This window comes from Dendrobates tinctorius, unplaced genomic scaffold (genome assembly GCF_039654945.1).
Source record: "Dendrobates tinctorius isolate UK_male_01 unplaced genomic scaffold, ASM3965494v1 ptg000019l, whole genome shotgun sequence".
Taxonomy (NCBI): domain Eukaryota; kingdom Metazoa; phylum Chordata; class Amphibia; order Anura; family Dendrobatidae; genus Dendrobates; species Dendrobates tinctorius.
Window position 1 is genome coordinate 77377016 of NW_027361687.1, and position 23665 is coordinate 77400680.

At 44.5% G+C, this 23665-nt stretch overlaps 1 protein-coding gene across 1 annotated transcript in view; it reads left to right on the forward strand.

Moving 5' to 3' along the window:
• Nucleotides 1-23665, forward strand: part of ZC3H6 (zinc finger CCCH-type containing 6) — a 93343-nt gene that overhangs the window by 45807 nt on the left and 23871 nt on the right. The window contains exons 5-9 of the mRNA XM_073567242.1: nt 12285-12427; nt 13545-13658; nt 14142-14253; nt 15426-15535; nt 23079-23146. Of these exons, the coding sequence (XP_073423343.1) occupies nt 12285-12427; nt 13545-13658; nt 14142-14253; nt 15426-15535; nt 23079-23146 (547 nt within the window). The remainder of the gene's footprint in view (nt 1-12284; nt 12428-13544; nt 13659-14141; nt 14254-15425; nt 15536-23078; nt 23147-23665) is intronic.

The following is a 23665-nucleotide window of genomic DNA, read 5'->3' on the forward strand; positions in this document are numbered from 1 at the left end:
GCCCCTCACACAGGTTTTTTTTTACATATATGTTAGTTTGCTTTATATCTCCAGTAGATGGCAGTAAGTGCTTAGTGCTCATTAAATACAGTCACAAAAATGATAAAGTGAATCCCAGGAAAATATATTTATCAAAGTGCAAACATGCTACTAAGTGTTACAATAATTATATTAATTATATCAGTAAAGGAGAGACAAGCCATGCTCAGATATAGTAAATGGTTAAGGTGCAAACCTGCTACCAAAGATTGCAACAGCCCATTAATAGGTGAGCGAGGCAAATTCTACTTAGATATAAAGGGTATACATAACCTGGTTTGAAGGGAGACGCCCCGACGTACGTTTCGCGTTAGCTTCTTCTTATGGTGGAGTACAACCCCCTGGCAAAAATTATGGAATCACCGGCCTTGGAGGATGTTCATTCAGTTGTTTAATTTTGTAGAAAAAAGCAGATCACAGACATGGCACATAACTAAAGTCAATTCAAATGGCAATTTTCTGGCTTTAAGAAACTCTAAAAGAAATCAAGAACAAAAAATATGGTAGTCAGTAATGGTTACTTTTTTAAACCAAGCATAGGGAAAAAATTATGGAATCACTCAATTCTGAGGAAAAAATTATGGAATCATGAAAAGCAATACACATCCCTAGTATTTTGTTGCACCACCTCTGGATTTTATAACAGCTTGCAGTCTCTGAGGCATGAACTTAATGAGTGTCAAACAGTACTCTTCATCAATCTGGCTCCAACTTTCTCTGATTGCAGTTGCCAGATCAGCTTTGCAGGTTGGAGCCTTGTCATGGACCATTTTCTTCAACTTCCACCAAAGATTTTCAAGTGGGTTGAGATGTCGTGCTCTCAGACAATGGCTGGGAGCTTATGTTCCCAGGGATGCTAGATTTCTCCCATCATGTCGGTGTCTGCTGAGGTGTTGTCAAGTGGGAAAACTGTTGGTCATAGCAGCCAATCACAGCTCAGCTTCTTTTAACCAGCTCTGGTGAAATGAGAGATATTTTGTGATTGTTTGCAAGGAAAACTGTTGCTCATAGCAACCAATCACAGCTCAGCTTCTTTTGAAAAGCTCTGGTGAAATGAAAAATGCTTTGTGATTGGTTGGTGATACACACACATTCATTTTTATATATAGAGATAACATTTCCACATGTCTACTTTACATTTGAATCATTTCATTTTGTTGAGATGTTAGAGGTTAAAAGTTTAGCAGAAATATCTAATTTTTTCAACAAATTTATAAAACCTGTTTCTTTAGGGACCTCTTCAGATATCAATAGACTTTGAGGGGCCTATATATTGGAAACTCCTCAAGTGATACCATTCTAAAAACTGCACCCCTCAAATACTTCTAAACTGTTGATGAAAAATGTTTTCACCCTTCACGTGCTACACAGGAATTAATGCAAAGTGAAAAAAATTTTTTTTAAATTTTACCTCTAAAATCTTGCATTAGCCCCAATTTTTTTCATTTTTGCAAGTGGTTACAGCAACAAGTGCATCCCACAGTTTGTTACCCACTTTCTTACGAGCGCGGTGATATCCCACATGAAATTAAAAAGTTCAGTTTGGGCTAACGTCAGAGCGAGAGGAGCAATATTGAATTTTGGAACACAAATTTGGCTTAAAAAGATGGCAGACACCATGTCCCATTTGCAGGGTTCCTAAGGTGCCTAAAAAATAGAAACCACCCACAAAAGACCCCAATTGATAAACTACACCCCCTCAAGGATTTTATCCAGGGGTATAGTGAGCATTTTGAATCCACACGTACGATAGAATTTGATAACATTAGGTCGTCATATTGGAAATGTTAATTATTCCACAAAAATCTTGCTTTAGCCCCAATTTTTCACTTTTACAAGAGGTAACATTAAAAAGTGGACCCTACACTGTTACCCACTTTCTTACGAGCGCGACGATAACCACATGTAATCAAAAAGTTCTGTTTGGACAAACTGCAGGGCTCCGAAAAGAAGGGGTACAATGTGAATTTTGGAGCACAAATTTAGCTCTATTTGGAATATATTGTTATATTTGTAGAGCCCATATATGTATTTTTTGTAAATTATACCCTGTAATTTATCTACTGTGGTATTGGGTAGTTTGATATCTCCATTTTTTTTGCAGTTGATGCAACACAAGTTTGAAAATTTACAATTTGCAATTTATTCACTGTCAGTTTTATGAATCTTTTGTACGATCTGAGAAACAAACCTCAAATTTTATTGCACTAATTTTTCAGTGTTCAGATATACATCCAACATGGCACCAATGTGAGTGCTGGACACATAGCTGTTCGTATAATAGATGGCACACAATTTGGTCTTTAGGGTAAAACTGAAGGAATTCCAGGACCCTTCAAAGCTTACACTGAGCGATCGAACAAGAAAATCTTTCTAGGAATTATTACTAACAGAGGTAGGCATGCTCTGAAAACAGATTTGCTGATTATAAAACTTGATCTTCCTAACAAAACAGTTGTCCCACAATTGCGTATATTATAGCAGGAAGAATAAACTGTACTGGAATGAAGGGCTAAATATGGAGGAAAATGCAGACAACTGTGTGGCAAATACAAAGATGAAAGAACCCCAGCATGGCTAGAATGACAGAGACTTTCAGAGACTGGTCGTATAATGTCCGCTTACCTCCACCAACCCCTATATGAGGAACGAATGGGCCAATAGACATGGTGCACCATAGCAGGCTCCTGCCTGCCAAGGTAGGAACCACTATATGCAAAAAACAACCCATCCCCTACAGAATCCGTGATGTATTGTCTGATATAGAAGGTTCGGCAGGAACCATGCAGTAAAGTCCATAGTGTATAAGTATGGAACAGCCTCATTATTACAGATCCTGCAATAAAATGATCATGCCCTGATCACCAATATAAATAATATACAATTAATATAAATGGAAACAAAAGTTTTCTGTAGCAAGACATAGTCGTATAAACTGTTAAACTATCATGGGTTTACTAAGACAGAGAGGAGCCAAAAGACCGCAGCGTCCGATTTCTCCTACTCCTCCACTGATTAGAAGCACTTCACCTTCATATTAAATGGTACAAGTTTCTTTTGGCAGTGCAGGGGTTATTCTGTTCAGTTAAGAGCTCCTGGAGCTTCGGCTCTCAGTTGTTCACTGTTAGCCACTCCCATCTATATAATTTGGCTCCTGGTTAGCACTCATGGTCAGAGTTAACATGCATGGCTGGAGGTGGCTGGTTATTATTGGAGAAGGCGTTTGGTGGATTTATCTGTGACTGTTGCTAGGAATTGTGTATGTGATACTCCCCTTCTCCTACTTTGGTTTAACCCCATGCTCTAATCACTGACGCATTCCTCTGTTGTATGTGTGAGTATTTTTGTTTGGTATTTTTCTTTACCCCTGTTCGTATTACCTTGTTAGTCTGGTTGGTGTATTACGGTACACTACTATACCCCTCTTCCCTGGGTGAGGGAAGAGTACAGACTGAGGGCAGATTCAGGAGCTACGGCAAGGTACGTGGCCCCAGCACATTCACCATCAGATGTAATCTGGGGCACAGGGTGAGCTTGGGTGCCCCTAGTATTAGGAACAGGGTAGGAGTCCCTAGTCATGACACAAACTAAAATGAATGATCAAAAATGTTCGAGCGATCAAGTCCTGGAATTAATTTTCAGATGACCTGACTTCTCAAGAACATTTATGGGGTCCACACTCTGAGTATACAGCCGTGGGGATTCCACATTCTCGAGTATACAGACGTGGGCATTTGGTGAGAATTTGACTGAATAATCTTTTGGTATGTGATGATCAAGTCTTGGAATTAATTGTGAAATGGGCTAAAATGTGCTTTACTGATAAAAATATTTTTATTACATGTCCAAAAAATATTCCTCCATCTACTGGGGCCCACTAAGCAGAAAAACGGTAATTAGACCTACCAGTAAGGCTGTGTGCCCACGTTGTGTTTTTTTAAGCGTTTCCGCCGCTGCAGAAACACTTAAAAAATGCATTCCCATGTAATTCTATAGGATTCCGCAATTGCTGTGCCCATGCTGCGGATTTTTCCGCTGCGGAATTGCATAGCGGTAAAATCCGCAGCATGTCCATTAATCCTGCGGAATCGCAGTGATTCCGCCGCCATAGAATTGCATTGAACCACTCACTTTACGCATGTGGCTATGCCCACCATGCGTGAAGTGAGCGCTTCATGTGAGGATGGTACTCTCCTCCATGCCCTGGGTACCATATTCCTGTAAAAAATAGAATTAAAATAAAAAATAGGGATATACTTACCCTCTGTCGGCCCCCGGAGTCCTCATTGGCGCTGGCGGCAACTTCTGTTCCCAGGGATGCATTGCGTGAATGACCTCTGTTGACGTAGCGGTCTCACGAGAAGTCATCAGAAGTCATTTGCGCAATTCATCCCTGGGAACGGAAGGTGCTGCCAGCGCCAATGAGGGCCGGGAGGGACTCCTGGGGCCGACAGAGCGTAAGTATATCCCGATTATTTTTTAAAATTATTTTTAACATTCTTTATTTTACTATTGATGATGCATAGGCAGCATCAATAGTAAAAAGTTGGTCACACTTGTCAAGCACTATGCTTGACAAGTGTGACCAACCTGTCACTTTTGCAAGCGATGCTTCAAATCGCTTAGAAAGCGCTAGCATTCTGCCAGCTAAAAATGCTTGCAAAACGCTTGTGTTTTGCGGGAAAACGCATGCGAATTCCATATGTGCGTTTTACCCGCGGCGGGGGGTTTCGGAAATGCGGACAATTCCGCAGCATTTCTGCAACGTGGGCACATGGCCTAATTGTATTTCCAGGAATCCATCCTGACAGCACCACGGAGGACGTTCTTCTTATCCTCATTGGGACAGGAACAATGAGCTGTTAAAAGGACCCTCCCCTTACCACCCTTCAGTGGTTTTCCAAAGTATCACATCTGGATGGATGCAAAAAGAAGCTTTATTAACAATCCTTATGTTACGTCACATCAGTATGAACACCTTGCAGTAGGGACGGAACTAGTAGTGCTGTCAGGATGGATTCCTGTAAATACAATTAGGCCTGTTTCACACTTCCGTTTTTGTGTCCGCCAAACGGATCCGTTTCCGTTTTTTTTACGGAAACTGATGCAAACGGATCCGTTTTTTTTAAAACGGATCCGTTTTTTTGACGGATCCGCGGTAACCGTAATGGAAGTCTATGGGACAAAAAAAACGGATCCTGCAAAAAATGGCGGATCCGTTTTTTTACGGAAAACGGATTTTGACGGATTTGAAAAAACGGAAGTGTGAAACAGGCCTTACCGGTAGGTCTAATTACAGTTTTCCAGTTCAGCACCATGGAGAAGTACCAAAGGATGGTAGTTTAGGGCGGGACTACTGCATGTAATACTTTCCTGTCGAAGGCTAATTGCCCTGATACAACATCTAGCTTGTAATGTTTAGCAAAGGCACTAAGAATAGACCAAGTTGCGGCCCTGCAAATCTGATCTGCAGAGGAGCCTCCCCTTTCTGCCCTTGATGTAGTCATTGCTCGAGTGGAATGGGCTCTGAGAATATCTCGGGGAGTTTTCCCTTGCGCTTTATTTGCTAGACATGTCGTAGTTTTTATCCACCTAGCGATTGTAGATCTTGCTGCTTTCTTCCCTTTATTTGGCCCCCCATATTGTACAAACAAGTTTTTGTCCTGTCTCCAACCCTCAGTTGCTTTCAGATATTTAAAGGGAAGGTGCCGCAATTTTATATAATTTGCAAAAAAATAGTAAGTAACAAAACATGTTGTTTCAGCAAATGTTGTACTAACCAGGATTTATGGCTTGTTTGTAATAATGTTTTAATGTAGTCACTGGGCGCTGCCATCTTGATTTGCAGATCTGTGGAGGACTCATACAGTCTGCAAATATGGCCGTCCATGGACATAGGAGACTGTGTCGGCTCCAGACCCCACCATGCAGCCTCATTAGCAGTGAACTGGGCACGCCCCTGTGGGCTGCACCATTCACTGCTGTAGGTGTGGCTGGGCGCCATTTTACTGTAGCCCAGTGCTATCTGCTGAGCTCCACTTACCCTCTATCACAGGACCACTTGTGGCATAACGGGTCCTGTGTTGTGAGGAGAGGCTGAAGATATGGAGAAGGTGGTCAGCAGAGGAGAGAAGTGCTCACTGGAGCCGGAGGATGGAGAGTGGTGAGTGCGGGTGACTTTCATCTATGCTCCTCTGTCCTGCTTACCCCAGGCTCGGCCCTGTGCTTCCTGCTCTACTGTGTTCTTCTGCTCTGTCTCTGCCTCCTCACTCACAGCCCCAGTGATCTCCGGTAATCTGACACCTTCCCTTTTATGACAGCTTTTATGGCTGTCTGAGGACAGTGACATATACAGCCCATAGTCTAGTGTGTGGGGGGGGGCTGGAAGTTTCACCAGTGTGGGCATATCTGTAATACTGTCTTGTGTGATACTGACTGCTGAGCCGTGTATCTAATCCTATCCTGTGTGATACTGACTGCTGAGCCGTGTATCTAATCCTCCCCTGTGTGATACTGACTGCTGAGCCGTGTATCTAATCCTATCCTGTGTGATACTGTCTGCTGAGCTGTGTATCTAATCCTATCCTGTGTGATACTGACTGCTGAGCCGTGTATCTAATCCTATCCTGTGTGATACTGTCTGCTGAGCTGTGTATCTAATCCTATCCTGTGTGATACTGACTGCTGAGCCGTGTATCTAATCCTATCCTGTGTGATACTGTCTGCTGAGCCGTGTATCTAATCCTCTCCTGTGTGATACTGACTGCTGAGCTGTGTATCTAATCCTCTCCTGTGTGATACTGACTGTTGAGCTGTGTATCTAATCCTCTCCTGTGTGATACTGACTGCTGAGCCGTGTATCTAATCCTCTCCTGTGTGATACTGACTGCTGAGCCGTGTATCTAATCCTCTCCTGTGTGATACTGACTGCTGAGCCGTGTATCTAATCCTCTCCTGTGTGATACTGACTGCTGAGCCGTGTATCTAATCCTCCCCTGTCTCATACTGACTGCTGAGCCGTGTATCTAATCCTCTCCTGTGTGATACTGACTGTTGAGCTGTGTATCTAATCCTCTCCTGTGTGATACTGACTGCTGAGCCATGTATCTAATCCTCTCCTGTGTGATACTGACTGCTGAGCTGTGTATCTAATCCTCTCCTGTGTGATACTGACTGTTGAGCTGTGTATCTAATCCTCCTGTGTGATACTGACTGCTGAGCCGTGTATCTAATCCTCTCCTGTGTGATACTGACTGCTGAGCCGTGTATCTAATCCTCTCCTGTGTGATACTGACTGCTGAGCTGTGTATCTAATCCTCTCCTGTGTGATACTGACTGCTGAGCCATGTATCTAATCCTCTCCTGTGTGATACTGACTGCTGAGCCGTGTATCTAATCCTCCCCTGTCTCATACTGACTGCTGAGCCGTGTATCTAATCCTCTCCTGTGTGATACTGACTGCTGAGCTGTGTATCTAATCCTCTCCTGTGTGATACTGACTGTTGAGCTGTGTATCTAATCCTATCCTGTGTGATACTGTCTGCTGAGCTGTGTATCTAATCCTATCCTGTGTGATACTGACTGCTGAGCCGTGTATCTAATCCTCTCCTGTGTGATACTTACTGCTGAGCCGTGTATCTAATCCTATCCTGTGTGATACTGACTGCTGAGCTGTGTATCTAATCCTCTCCTGTGTGATACTGACTGCTGAGCCGTGTATCTAATCCTCTCCTGTGTGATACTGACTGCTGAGCCGTGTATCTAATCCTATCCTGTGTGATACTGACTGCTGAGCCGTGTATCTAATCCTCTCCTGTGTGGTACTGACTGCTGAGCCGTGTATCTAATCCTATCCTGTGTGATACTGACTGCTGAGCCGTGTATCTAATCCTATCCTGTGTGATACTGACTGCTGAGCCGTGTATCTAATCCTCTCCTGTGTGATACTGACTGCTGAGCCGTGTATCTAATCCTCTCCTGTGTGATACTGACTGCTGAGCCGTGTATCTAATCCTCTCCTGTGTGATACTGACTGCTGAGCTGTGTATCTAATCCTCTCCTGTGTGATACTGACTGCTGAGCCGTGTATCTAATCCTCTCTTGTGTGATACTGTCTGCTGAGCTGTGTATCTAATCCTTTCCTGTGTGGTACTGTCTGCTGAGCCGTGTATCTAATCCTATCCCGTGTGATACTGCTCTCCTGAAATACTCTGCTGCTGTCACCCTGCTGGTTTTGTGTGAGATCTACATGGTGGTATTGTGTATGATCTATATGGCGGTATTATGTGAAAACACTATGGCAGTATTATCTGCTAAAAGGGGACCCATTCTAGGGTGGTTCTGGCTGAGCACCTGCACACGGGTCAGGGGTAATAGGTGCAGTCAGGGGAGGGCTGGTGAGGCAGCTGAAGAGAGGGGTCTCATTTTTATCATTACTGTATGGCTACATTTCCCCCATCCTGCTTCCCAGCGTCACCCCGGACTGCGCCTGTTGCCTCGCTTTCACACATCGCCAGGACAGGATCTGAGGAGGGGAATGGGGTCTTTGCCTGCAAAGTCTGGATCAGGCTGATTGATGGCCGTTCTGATCCAGAGTTTACATGCAAAGACAGTCAGTAACTTTGCAGGCCCCATCAAAATGGCTGCTCACTGTGTTCCTAGATGTCATAGGTTTTTGTGCCAGATTTCAGTAGCTGCTCCCCCTAGTGTTAACAAGTGGAAATGCCAAACTTTTTAAAATTATTTTTCGTATTTTGCAAAATTAAAAACAAATAATATTTTTTAAGAAAATGTAAACATTAATTCTTTACATTTTTTCAATTGCTGAAAAAATTTTTTTTGGATGGCACCTTCCCTTTAAGCACCGTCTCGCTAACATCTAAATTATGATAGATTCCCTCTTTTGAGTTTCTGGGATGCTGGCAGAATGAGGGGAGGACAACCTCCTGATTTATGTTTGTAGTCAAAACCACTTTAGGGATAAAGGTTTGGTTGTGTCTAAGAACTAAGTTATCGTCAAACACCTGCAGGTACGGATCCTGAATAGATAGGGCCTGCATTTCCCCTAGCCTTTTTGCCGACGTGATAGCTACGAGGAAGGCCGTCTTAAGTGAAAGCTCGGCTATATCCATATCTTCTGATAGGTGGTATGGATGCTTACACAGAACATTAAGGACCAAGTTGAGATCCCACGATGGGGCCGACTTCCTTACGAGGGGTCTCAATCTCTGTATGGCTTTAGAAAATCTAGCTATCCAGGGATGTGACGCTAGAGAGCAATCAAAAAATATGCTAAGGGCTGAGATCTGTACCTTTAAGGTACTGGGTCTAAGACCTTTCTTGAAGTCTAACTGGGGAAAGTCAAGAATTTTGCCCAAGAAGGAGAGTGATGGGGTGCTATGCCAGATGACCTGGCCTCCACAGTCACCAGACCTGAACCCAATCAAGATGGTTTGGGGTGAGCTGGACCGCAGAGTGAAGGCAAAAGGGCCAACAAGTGCTAAGCATCTCTGGGAACTCCTTCAAGACTGTTGGAAGACCATTTCCAGTGACTACCTCTTGAAGCTCATCAAGAGAATGCCAAGAGTGTGCAAAGCAGTAATCAAAGAAGAACCTAGAATATAAGACATATTTTCAGTTGTTTCACACTTTTTTGTTAATTATATAATTCCACATGTGGTAATTCATAGTTTTGATGCCTTCAGAGTCAACCTACAATTTTCATAGTCATGAAAATAAAGAAAACGCTTTGAATGAGGTGTGTCCAAACTTTTGGTCTGTACTGTGTATGTGTGTGTACTGTGTATGTGTGTGTGCGCAAATATATATATATATATATATATATATATATATATATATATCATTATAATTTGTTATAACTGACCGTAGTTAGTTACTATGCCCGGGCAGCGCCGGGCTCTTCAGTTAGTTTATTATATGATTTATATAGCATGACTAACTGGTGTAAGGATATAAAGATTGAAAGTTTAAAAATTGCAGTATTTTTTCAACATTTTTGCCCAAATTGTGATATTTTAACAAATAAAGACAAGTCAACAAATTTTTCAAGTGTAAAGTGCCATGTAATAAATGGTGATCTAATAAATAATAATTATAATTGCCAAAATGTATTTAGCCATAAATGCATTATAAAGGGAAGGTACCGCGTTTGTAGATCATTAATAAATCAATGTAATGTAGCATAACATGCTGCTATAACCAAGTTTTGATTGCATTTGAAACATATTTCGTATGTTATAGGAGTTTAAAGAAGGCACTGGGGACTGACATCTTGGTTTCACAGTAGCAGCACAACATTTTCAGTGTCATAATACCGCAGCTCATGGTCATAGGAGATAACAGACGGACACCGACCCTATCTATTATAATGGAGATGTCACTGCTGTGAACTGGGCATGCCTCTGTGGGCTGCACAATTCACACTAGTGTGAGTGTTCTGCTGCCATTTTCATGGAGCCCTCGGATCTGCAAACATAAGCAGCACTGCTTCCAGCAGAACAGATCCTAGATTGACAGGAGTTTATGCGGGAGAAAAGCGCGGGCAGAGTATCAGAGACTACAAAGATATCAAAGAGGAACAGTGTACATTCAGCATTAGGCCCCCGTCACACATAGCGACGCACCAGCGATCCCGACAACGATATGACCTTGTCAGGATCGCTGGTGTGTCGCTACATGATTGCTGGTGAGCTGCCCAACAGGCAGATCTCAGCAGCGATCAGGACAGCGACGACGCGGGTAACAAGCGCGCACGTCGCTTAGTTACCCGCTGTGTACCTTAGATACCAGCGTGCTGGTGCAGGGAGCTGGTATCCAAGGTAAAGAGCAGGTTTGTAATCGCCGCGCAGCACTTAGAAACCTGCTGTATACCTTGGATACCAGCTCCCTGCACCAGCACGCTGGTATCTAAGGTACACAGCGGGTTTAAATGTGTCGGGTGTCGCTTAGAAACCCTCAGTTTACCTTGGATACCAGCTCCAGCTTGCTGATCGCTGGTCTCCCGCCTACAAACACAGCGATGCGTGCTGGCCAGCGGGAGACCAACGATCAAAAAAAAGTCCAGGGCTTTCCAGAATGATCAGCGATACGGGGGGGGCGGTCACTGATACCTGTCACACACCGCGATATCGCTGGTGAGATCACTGTTGCGTCACAAAACTTGTGACTCAGCAGCGATCTCGCTGTGTGTGATGGGGGGGGGGGCTTTAGGAGCAGGAGCTGTGTTTCATCCCTCAGTAAGATAAGATAAGGAGCTGCAGGTCTGCAGTGAATGGCCAGGCATTGTGGAAGGGGGTGAGAGGAGATACATGAAATCTAGGTAAGAGAGACATATGGAGACTGATGGGAGAGAGAGACAGTAACTGCTACCACAGGGTAGTCACCCACAAAATGGCGCTGCCCTGTGATGCTACTCTTCATTCTGCCCCAGGGATAATAGAACACCCAAAAGGGGAGGGAAATGGTGATGTCAGCAGTTACTGCCTGAATTTTCCAGATAATAGTAAAGCTGGCAAGTCTTACTATAGCTGCTTGAGGTCTAAAATGGAAAAATGCTCTCCCTAGTGGTAATTGTATATATTTGTAAAAAAAAATATACCGTATAATATTTTTCATATAGAAATGTTCGCAAACATTGCATTAACAAATTTTAATTATTATTTTAAGCCTAATTTCACAAAAAAAACTACAAGAAAACTGGTGGCACATTCCCTTTAAGAAAAAAATACAGTGAGTTTGTTTTTTGTGACATTGTACTTCAAGATAGTGGTAAAGGGGTATACACAATAAAAACGAGTACAGTAATCTTAAACAATAAAAGTCACAAGTCACGACTGGTACAGGAGAGAGGACCCTACCCGCGAGGGATCACAATCTACAAGGGATGGGTGAGGATACAATAAGTGAAGGTAGAGCAATTGAGCTTTATTAAATATTTTACACCAAATTCCTTTTCAAAGCTTTTGTTTCCTTATTTGTTCAACTTTGACATGGTCTCTGGTCATAAATCAGCTGAAACATAAATATTTCAATAAACTTTTAAACTTTCCATCAGTTGGCTTCACTGACAGATTCTCTGTTTAACTCCTTTATCAGCCATAAATAGACAGGCTATAGAAGGCAAACTGCAAAATTGTAATGAACCCTAATTACCAAAATGATTTTTAGCCCCAAACACATTAATTCATTTAAGTAGAAAAAAAAGTTTAATAACTAATGTTTTCCAGGAGCAGAACAGAAAGGGTATTACTACGCACGAGGCCTCGGCCCCAGCCCTGGACCTCACAAGAAAGTGATGCATAAAGATCGAGGCAGAGGACGAGGTTCACATAAGGGTCTGAACCCTTATTACCAAGATGGCTTCCAAGAGGTGAGGAGCACAAGTAACGCTGATGACATGTACATTTTATTACTTTTAACGCCTTCCCAGTGACCTTTTTTTTTTTTTTCGTTTTTTCCCCTTCTTTTTTTCCAATAGCCATAAGTTTATTTTTCTGTCAACTTGAGGGCTTGTTTTTTTGCAGGACGCTCTAGTGAAAAATGGACTGAAGTGGTGAAAAAAGAGGATTTTTGTAACCGTAAAATCCCTGTCTCGTAGCAGTCATTGGGGGACACAAGAACCATGGGTGTTCGCTGCTGCCAACAGGAGGCTGATACCAAGAATTACACTATCAAATTAAAGTGAATCTGTCACCTCCTGGGACATGTATAACTTGTTACCATGGGCTTACAGGTAACAGAATGGTTAAAATGGTCTTACCGGAATGCCTCATAGCTGAGGTGTATCTGTGGAGAAATAGTCTTAATCTTTTATGTTAACGATTTCTTCCAGGCTACGTGTACATGTGGTTCCTGGAAGAAATTTCTGCCTCCTGTCATCATTATCATACCACCCCCCTTTCATCAGCATCACACTACCTTGTGATGTGCAGTTGTGGCCCCATGATCTTGCTCCCTGCACTCCCGCTATTATCCGTACCTTATACACCCTTCTAATGGCAGTGTCTTCATCCTGCATCTGTGCAGTAACAGCGACTCGCTGGTGCCAGCGCAGAAAAAGTATGAAGACAGTACCCATAGAAGGGCGTATAAGGTTCGGATAATAGTGCAAGTGCAGGTGCGGGATCACTGCACCACAGGGCAGTGTGATGAGCATGGGAGAAGGTGGTATGATAATGAAGACAGGAGGCAGAGATTTATTCCAAGCACTGTATGCCCCAAAGCCTGGATGAAATAATTTTAAAACTATTTCTCAACAACTACACCGCAGCTATGAGGCAAATTGGTAAGACTATTTTAACCATTCTATTACCTGTAAGCTCACAGTATATAACGTTATATACGTCGCAGAGGGTGACAGATTCACTTTAACTTGTTCTGGTGTGTGTTTTTTTTTTTCTGTTTCTCATCCTTGGCACGTCCTGTCGTTTCCTGTGAGAATTATCCAGTACTGCGTCTCTAACAATATTCACCACTATTCCCAACAGGAGAATAAACCTAGGAAATGGGTGGCTATGAGTCAGGAGTTCATTAACCAGCATACGGTGGAGCGCAAGGGCAAACAGATCTGCAAGTATTTCCTAGAGGCACGTTGTATCAAGGTAAGAAAAAAAATGTCAGAGAACGAACGTTAAGCAAAAAACATTGAAGTAGTCCTTGATTGTCAGTCAAGTGCTCTGAAAACCTCCTGATTCCTCCCCAAGCTTATTAATCAGGATGCTGGTAGGCAGGAGGAGGTTCGCAGGGCTTTGATCAGATGGTCCAGGGCTACTGAAATACTGCTGAACTGTAGAGAAAAGTAGCGAGACTAGTTATTACACAGGAGATTTTTGGTGATGTGTATGAAGTGGGCTGGCTCAAATCATTAGCTTTCCCCCTGCAAAAATATCCCTGGCACAGAGAGGGGGGAGAAAGTAAATATTGGTGTCGGAAATTAATGAGGGGACTCCCTGGACTAATTGGAGGGCGAGAAATTGGTGTGACTTTTATCCCCGTATATGATCAACATTTCTTAATTTCCCCTCTTCAAAGTCTACAGATGTCCCCGATTAATAGAAATTGATGGTGCTTTTGTCTTATTTCAGGGAGATCAGTGCAAGTTTGATCATGATGCTGAAATAGAAAAGAAGAAGGAAATCTGCAAGTTTTACATACAAGGATATTGCACCAGAGGAGAGAACTGCATCTACATGCACGATATCCTTTATACCTCTTTACAGCGAGACAATCTCAGGCCAGTAACCAGCAGCGTTCAGCTGTTTTCAAAAAGTCACTCATTTACCCTCCTGACTACACAGGATGAACAGCAATGTACAGCAGCAAGTTGTCGGTGGCACATATCCTACTGACACCAGGCGATGTGCTGCCGGTAATGCTGAATTACATGCCAACATAAAGGAGTTAATCACCTGTTATGACCATTCCTCAGGTAATTATCAACGTATTTGTAGGCTCGTTCCCAATTATCAGTTCTTCTATAAAAAACTTTAAGATTTTCCAGCAAAGTATTCATCTAGCAGAAGATCCATTTAGTGCTGAAAAATTCTAGTTTCATTTTGTTTTATTTTTTCATGTGCTTTTTTTACATCTTTTTTTCTTTGGGTGGAGAAAATGCTGCAAGTAGTTTTTGTTGTGTACTTTAACTTGAGGTCATATGCAGCATTCAAAAGGATCTGGGCAGTTAGAAGCAGCCTGGGTCTAATATGTGTGAGTGATGCAAAAACATCACCAGTGTCTGACTTATAGTGCCTATGGCCCGTACAGCAAAAAAAACAATGCCAGATTCCCTTTAAAGGGAACCTGTCACCCCCCAGGGCGTTTTTACGTTAAAGAGCCACCTTCAGCAGCACTAAGGCTGCATTCTGTGAAGGTGGCTCTTCCGTTTCTGATCCCCAGAAACGCCGAAATATTAACTTTTATAAATAGGTCCTCATACCTGTAATGTGTCCCATAGGTATGGTGTGTCCCCCTGTATCAGCCGCCTACCATCCATCCATCATGCCTCTGTCCTGGGTCTGGGCGCCACCCACCATCCGTCCATCATGATGCCCCTGTGCGTCGCTGCCTCCTCCTGTTATGAATGCCAGTGCCTCCTCTGTGACGAGTTTTCGGGCATGCGCAGTGCGCGCTGCCCGAGAACCGACATCAGGCTATTGCGCCTTCACAGAGTGCAGCCTTAGTGCTGCTGAAGGTGGCTCTTTTACTTAAAAACGCCCTGGGGGTGGTGACAGGTTCCCTTTAACCTGTAGTTTTTACCTTTCATTCCATAATTAAGAAATGAGAAGTAATTGATAAACGACTTCTCATTAGACTGACTTATCCAGGTCGTGACCTCAATGTTCAGTTGCCCTTAACATTTCGTGCCATACGTGAATTTCCTTGTAAGTTTCACCATACGGGGTCAAAATGCTACCAAAGAGACAACTGCAAGTTCTCTCATGATCCCCTTACTGACGAAAGCCGGGAGTTACTGCACAAGGTGAGTGTTTGCTGGAGCAGTGTAAGAAAAGTCTCCAAACCTCTCCATAGTTCTGACTTGCCAATATGGCTGTGATTAGTTTATACACCAGTGAAGTAGAGACTTGTCCGCTAAGCAGTATCATAGTTTACCTGCAGACACGATGGAAACCTGTAGATAAATATAAATGCCATTATTGGCATTTCACCGGTTTGATCATATTATTATATTTAGTCTGCTTCATTGGGTCGGTAATGGATCAGTGTTAGCTGGGCCTGCTCAATGCATGCCAGGTGCCAGCTGTGTTATACATCTGCCTCTAATGGAAGCGATCAGAGCCAGCTTTCTTTCTTCTGATCATCCGTTTTCACTGCCAAGTTCATTCTACTTATATACTTTGGTTTGGGACCTTACTTGAGCACCTAAGACAGTAGTGTCACAGTTTACTAGTACAAACATGGCAACTGAGTGGCCTGATAAAAATCTTAATAGGAGAGCAACAGCAATACCCCTTTGTTATAGTACAATGAAAATACATTAAAAATGTTGTAAAAAAATAACGAAATTAATAAAAAAAATTAAACATCTTCAGTATAGTTGCATTCTTAAAGGGGTTTTCCCACGACCAAAAGTTCATTTTAATCAACAGATATTGGAATAATAAGCTCCAAAATTGATTGTGTTTAAAAAAAATGTTCCTGTGCTGAGAAAATCTTATAAACGTGCCCCTGCTGTGTACTGTGTAATGGCTGTGTCTGACCGTGCTGGAACATGATCCAAATAATACCACAGCTCCTGGACAGGGGAGGAAACAAAATACTATACAGACAGTACAGCACAGGATCGCAGCCTATTCTTTCTTTGAGGTAAAACATTGCTTAAAACAGGATTTTTGGTTCTCACTGTAAAATCTGTTTCTTGGAGCTTTCATTGGGGAACACGGGGCTGCTGCCACGTGGAGGATGACATTAGTCACAAAAAAATAAGCTCCTCCTCCGCAGTGTACACCCCACCAACTGCACCATGTTAATCACTTAATGAGAAAGCAATAGAAGCAACATGTAAAGGAAGAAAAGGGAGAGAAATACACAAAAACAAAGTGTAACAATAGAAAACCGTTAATACAGCTGTCAAACAAAAGAGGGTTCAGTGTCCCCCAATGAAGACTTCGAGAAATAGAGATATTTGGTACTCACCGTAAAATCTCTTTTTTGGAGCCTTCATTGGGGGACATACGTAACCATGGGTGTATGCTGCTGTCGCTAGGAGGCTGACACTAGGCAAAAAAGGAAAATAGCTCCTCCTTTGCAGTATACACCCACCGACAGGCACCTCAGTGTTAAAGCAGTAGGAGAATTAACCACTCAACATATATACCAACCCAACAACAAAGGCACGTAGGCACAAAGCGGTACAACCAGTTAGGGAGGGTGCTTTGTCCCCCAATGAAGGCTTAAAGAAAGAGATTTTTACGGTGAATACCAAAATTCCCTGTTTATCGCTTTATTGAGGACACAGGTAACCATGGGACGTCCCAAAACAGTCCCAAGGATGGGAAACAGAAAGAACACAAAGAAAACAGACCTATTCGGCCGGTGCGTAACTGCCGCCTGCAGCACTTTCCTTCCCAGGCCTGCATCAGACAAGTCATGGGTATGAACCCTGTAAAATCTCGCCAAAGTGTGAAAAGATGACCAGGTCGCAGCTTTACAAATCTGTAAAGCCGAAGCCTGGTGACGAACTGCCCAGGAAGCTCCCACTGCCTGGGTGGAGTGAGCCTTTACCTCTGGAGGAGGCAGCTTGTCCTGAACGCGGTATGCCTCCAATATTGTCGAACGAATCCAACAGGCAATAGTGGATTTGGAAGCCCCTTACGATGACCTTCAGAGATGACAAAAAGGGCATCAGAGAGGCGAAAGGAAAGCAGTTCTTGAGAGGTAGACTCGGATAGCTCTGACCAGATCCAACTTGTTGAGGGACGTCTCCAGGGGATGAACCGGAGAGGGATATAGAGAGGGTAGGACAGTTTCTTCATTAATGTGAGATTAAGAAACCACCTTAGGCAAGAAGGAAGGAACAGGTCTGAGAACTACCTTGTCCTGATGGAGTATCAGGAACGGAGAACGTCAGGAGAGTGCCGTTAACTCAGAAAATCTCCTGATGGACGTAATGGCAACTAAAAAGGCCACTTTCCATGACAGGAGAGAAGATGGAATGTCTTGAATGGACATTGAATGAGGCGCGCGCTGAAGTGCGCCAAGGACAAGATTAAGATCCCATGGATTTATCGGAGAACGATAAGGCGGTGTCAGGTGAGCGACTCCTTGAAGGAAAGTCTTTACCTGAGAACGAGAAGCCAGATCTCGTTGGAAAAGAATTGACAGTGCGGATACTTGACCCTATAGAGTACCAAGAGACCGGAATAAAGACCTACTTGTAGAAAACCCAGGATGGAAGGAAGGGAAAAAGACATAGCGATCAAATTGTTGTCCTCACTCAACTGAAAGAAGGCCTTCCAGTGGTAGATACGTGAGGATGCTGGTTTTCTTGCCCTTATGGTCTGAATGATCTGATGAGAAAAACAGCCTCCCTCAGGACTGTGGCTTCAACGGCTATGCCGTTATACTCAGACTGTGAACTCTGGTGGAAGAGGGGGCCTTGTGAGAGAAGATCTGGACGGTTCGGAAGCCTCCAAGGAGCGTCCATGAAGCATGTTCACCAGCTCCGCGTACCAGGCCCTTCTTGGCCAGTCCAGAGCATCAAGGATTACGGGGATTCCTTCCGCCTTTATCTTTTTTACGACTCTCGGGATCAAGAGGAGAAGCGGAAAAGATAGGGCAGCTGGAATTGAGACTACAGGATCACTAGGGCAGCGGATCCCGGTTCCTGGCTATGAAATGAGGAACCTTGTGGTTCATCCGAGACGCCATCAGGTTGATGCCTTGTGTGCCCCATCTCTGGCATATTTGGTTGAAAATGACGGGATTGAGAGACCAACTCGCCCGATGCAAGACCTTGATGACTCAAAGTCGGCTGCCTGATTTTCCACCCCCGGAATGTGTATGGCTGATATGGCGGGAACATGATATGCCGCCCATTGCAGAATGAATCCTTGTTACCTCTGCCATCACCTGTTTGCTGTGAGTCCCTCCTTGATGGTTTATGTAAGCCACGGCAGTGGCGTTGTCCGATTGTATGCGGACGGGGAGGCCTGCGAAGATGGACTGCCAGTGGACAAGGGCAAGAAATATTGCCCTGATCTGCAGAAGATTGATGGGGGGAGAGCAGCTTCTTGGATGTTCCAGCGACCCTGCACTGTGTGATAAAGGAAGACTGCTCCTCAACCGAGGAGACTGGAGTCTGTGGTGATGACCTGCCACCGGAGAGGGAGGAAGGACTTCCCGCGCAGAACTGAGGTGGATAGCGTTCACTAGGTCAGGGACTGCTTCACCCTGAGGGGCAGAAGCACGGGCCGGTCCAGGGAGATGGTCCTCTTGTCCCAGGTAGACAAGAGGGCCAGGTGAAGAGCACAAGTATGGAACTGGGCAAATGGCACGGCTTCCATGGCATCAATCATCTTCCCCAGGACTCTCAAGCAGTACCGTAGAGGGAGAGGAATTGGTCGATTTAGAATACAGATCCCCTGGTGGAGAGAGAGAAACTTCTCCTTCGGAAGGAAGACACAGGCTTGAGCCGTGTCGAACCTCATGCCCAGAAACACCAGGAACAGAGCTGGAGTCAGGGATGACTTCTCTCTGTTGACAATCCAGCCAAGATGGACCAGAGTCTCCAAGGTGATTTGAAGAAAACCCAGGATGGAAGGAAGGGAAAAAGACATAGCGATCAAATCTCCAAGGTGATTTGAAGGCTCAGGTCGCAAGTCTCAGCCGGACGGCCCCTTGATCAAAAGATCATCCAAGTAAGAGATTATGAGAATCCTCTTGGAGCGAAGGATGGCCATGACTGCTGCCATAACCTTCGTGAATACTCTGGGGACAGGGGCCAGGCCAAAATGAAGGGCCGTGAACTGATCGTGATCCTCCTGAATCGCTAACTGCAGGAATCTCTGATGTTGAACACAGACAGGTATGTGACGATAAGCATCCTGAATGTCTACGGATCAAAGAAATTCACCCAGTTCCATAGAGGCGATTACGGAATGTAGGGACTCCTTCCTGAAATGGCGGATCCGAAAGTGACGGTTCAGTCCCTTTAGATACAAAATCGGACGGAGCGATCCGTCTTTCTTCGGGACCACAAAAAGATTGGAGTAGAACCCTGAAAAGCGTTCGTTCCAGGGAACAGGTACGATTACTCCTGTGCGTAGAAGGGAAGAGACGGCCTGAAGAACCCCTGGAGCCTGAGACTGATGTCTTGGCGGGCGAGACCAAAAGAAACGTCTTCCTGGGGGGAAAGAAAAGTCGATTTTGTAACCGGATATGACCCTGGCATTTTCGACCGATGACAAGCAGGCATCCCAAAAGAGAAAAAGCCGGATTCCTACCCTAGAGAGATTCCTGGGTGGGGGTGACCCATCACGTTAAGGGTAACATTTTGGAGCGGGACCCTGAGGGATTGGAGCAGCGACCCTTCGGCCAGCAGTGGGGTGCCAGTTTGAAGGACGGCTTCTTCCTTTCCCCTTGTGCGGAAGAGCGGTCCTGCCGGGAGGAAGTCCCTGAAGAAGAGAAGGGCCGAAAGGAATGAAAATGAAGCGACCGTTTTCTATTGAAAGGACGTTTAGGCCTGGACTTGAGAAGAGAGGTGCTTTTTCCGCTGATAATTTCGGATACTATCTGATCCAGTTTGGATACGAAAAGCCTAGAGCCTTGAAAGACAAGGTTAGTGAGAGACTTTTTTGATGGTGGATCCGCATTCCACGCTTTTAGGCTGTATTCACACGTTGCGTTTTTTTTTTTTTTGCGTTTTTTTCGCGGATTTACCAAAAAATCCGCTCAAAAACGCTTAAAAGAAGCTTCCCATTCATTTTAATGCATTTTGTATTTTTTGCGCATATTGATGAGATTTTTTCCAGTAAACGCAGCATGCCCATTAATTTCGCGGAAAATTCCGTATTTCTGGCTATTTTCTATGTGTCTGGGAACGCGCGGAAAAAAAAGTGCAAAAACCGCTCGGAAACAATGCGCGTTTTCTGGGAAGGAGTCCTGTTTTTATGCATAAATTTTCTGCATACGTGTGCACATAGCCTTAACCAAAGGATGCGGCGTATAGCAATTACATTGCTGGTTTACCTGGTAGAACAATCGGCCGCATCTAAGGAGGAGGTCAGGAGAAATTTTCCAGCATGGGCAATCTGGTCTGCCAAATCTGCCATCTCATCCGGAGGAGCTGCTGCTAGGATACCCTGGCGACGCATTCTTGCCCAGGCAGACATGGACTTAGCCACCCAGGTAGAGGCAAAAATGGGACAGAGAGAAGCGCAAGCCGCTTCAAAGGCTGATTTAGCCAAGGACTCAATCTGCCTGTCCGTAGCGTCTTTAAGTGATACACTGTCCAGCAGAGACAAGAATGTTCATATTAGGGGATTCTGCCCATTTACCAGTGAAGTCTGTGCTAAAGGGATAAAGAATGTTTAGCTGCTTCCTTCCTGGAAGCGCTTTTCAGGATGTTTCCAGGGTCTACCCATAATTGCTTAAAATTCCCTCTGATTGGGAAAGGTTCTTGAAGCACGTTTTACCCGTTTGAAGGAAACTGAGTGCTCCTGAGCAGGAGCCTCATCCTCCTTTAGGTTAAGAGTTTGGGTAATTGCCAAGATAAAGCTATTTACCATATCCTGCATTTTTGAGACCTGGTCCGTATCAGACTCAGACTGAGAATCTGCTTCCGACCCAAAAGCCGCCTCCTAGGAGGGGGTATGGGGAGAGGGGGGGCATCCTAGAGGATGCAGAGGGGTCCGGGGAACTTTAAAGAGCCGGCTCCCTTTGCTTTGTACCTGATCTATCTCTGCGAAGGTCATGCGAATCACCGTGAGAGGCGTTCGGAGCACTGGTGATGGCAGACAAATGTGGAAGATGCTCCAGGACCTGGACCTGGCACTGTGATACTTTTGTCCTGTCAGAGACCGACTGTGACATGGCAACAGCCCACTCCGCAGGGAGGAATGTGCTCTCATCCCGGGCATTAGCAGGCTCCTGTGGGCGTTACTTTCTTTTTCACCGGCCGGTGTTTTAGTAAGCTTCTGATTTGCTTACACGCTGGGGGGCGTGACCAGCTAGGAAGATACGCCGTCCGGTGGAAATGGAAAGTGTCCCACCGATTGGTCAAATTGCTGAGGGAGTTACCAGCAGGGAGAAAGTGGCACCATGATAGGAGCAAAAGCGTGCAGGAGTTGGGCAGGAGTAAAGGGGGGGTGGCACCGAGGTCTGGGACCAGCCAGGGAGAAATGGACGCGGCTGCGTCGGGAATATTGCATTAGAGCCGCCCTGTCCCATGCCTGAATGGGATGAAGAAAACTTCCGTGCACCGCTGGGGGGGGGGGGGACATACATACCTGCAATGTGGGTTCACTGTTCCTCTTCACCGATGGGAATGCCTTCAGGAGCCCTTCGATGGATGAGGGTCCTGGTATGATAGATCCCCATTCCCGCACCATCTCCAGATGGTTCAGAAGACTGCGTCAACCCCTTACAAGAAGGGGGGAGGCCACCGCTGGTGACCACCGTCTTCCTCCCAGCCCTCCAGGTGGGCAGGGGAAAAGGCTGGGACCAGCCACCGGGAATCACCCTGAAGCACCCATAAGGCTGACAGGGGGATAAGGTCCTGCCTGCGGGTCTGAGAGTGGGCGATGTGGGTGACACCACACTGCTCTTTGTCGCATAGGTGCAGATAAACAGGGTGAGAATTTACACCCTCTTACCCGAAGGAAGAAGAACCTGAAAGACGAGAAAATATTAATAAAATACAGCAAGTAACCTGAAAAGGAAAAGATGCAGATCTGGGATCAGATCCAGGTCCGCCTCCTACAGACACTAAACTTAAACTAAGGTAATTAGTGCCTGTCGGTGGGTGCCTAGTGTCAGCCTCATAGCGACCCCTGTGCCCCGTAAAGAAGCGATAAAGAAACAGATTTTACAGTGAGTAAACCAAAATCCTGTTATCTCTTTTTCATTGGAGGATACCGGAAACCATGAGACGTCATAAAGCAGTCCATAGGGAAGGAAACGGCACAAACTCCATTCAGGTCAGACAACTAGTCACTGCCGCTTGGAGAGTACTGGCAAGACCCAGAATTGTGGGAGTGTTTTTTTAACCATTTCACCGCAGTTAAGTTTTTTCAGTATGTCGATTGGTAAAATAAATGTTGTCATGCAAAACTTCAACTCGCCCCCCCCCCCAAAAAAAAAAAAAAAATAAGTCAACAAGCCCGCACAGTGCAATGTGTATTAGAAAAATAAAAAAGTGATGACTCTTGGAAGAACTTAGAAAAGGGCAAAAATAGTAAAATCTACTGTGTAAGGACAATCATAGCACGTGGTGTGAAAACGTCTCAGAAAACAGCGTGTCAGCCATTGTTTTATAGACGGTCGTTCCCTCTGTTTTTCGGCAGGTGCTGAACACCGAAGAAGAGATGGAAGAGGAGATCGATGAGGAGGTGGAGGAAGTCCCACAACATGGGTGAGTTTGCGATTAATGCCTACCGCAATGTAACAGTCTGGAGAAAACATAAACCATGAGGTGAATTCTTACGTTGTAGAATCTTTGAAGAAATTTCTTGCTGCTAAAAAAAAAAAAAAAAAAAAAATATGATTCCATAGATCTGACTGTGGTGCTGCCAGGTGAATTGGGAAGTTTCTGAGCTTTTTGTAACAAAATCTACATTAAGCCCACATGTCATTAAAAAAATGATCTGCTCTGAGAAAAGCCACCAGAAAGAAAAACGTTGTGTGAACATATTCTAAAAGTGCATAAAGCGAAAATCCTCCCCTGCTCTCTGTGGGGGATAAAAAAAATGATTATTCAGGAGCATCTGTTTTTTTCTGAATCCTACCATTCCTCTGTAACTCCTGAATATTTATAAATAAGAAACCGTAGCGATCTACTTACTTACTCATTAAAAATACTTCAGTTACTCTCTGACAACAGCATTTAAGTGGCACAATTGCATGGTGGTCCGTCCACCACCCATGCAGGTCT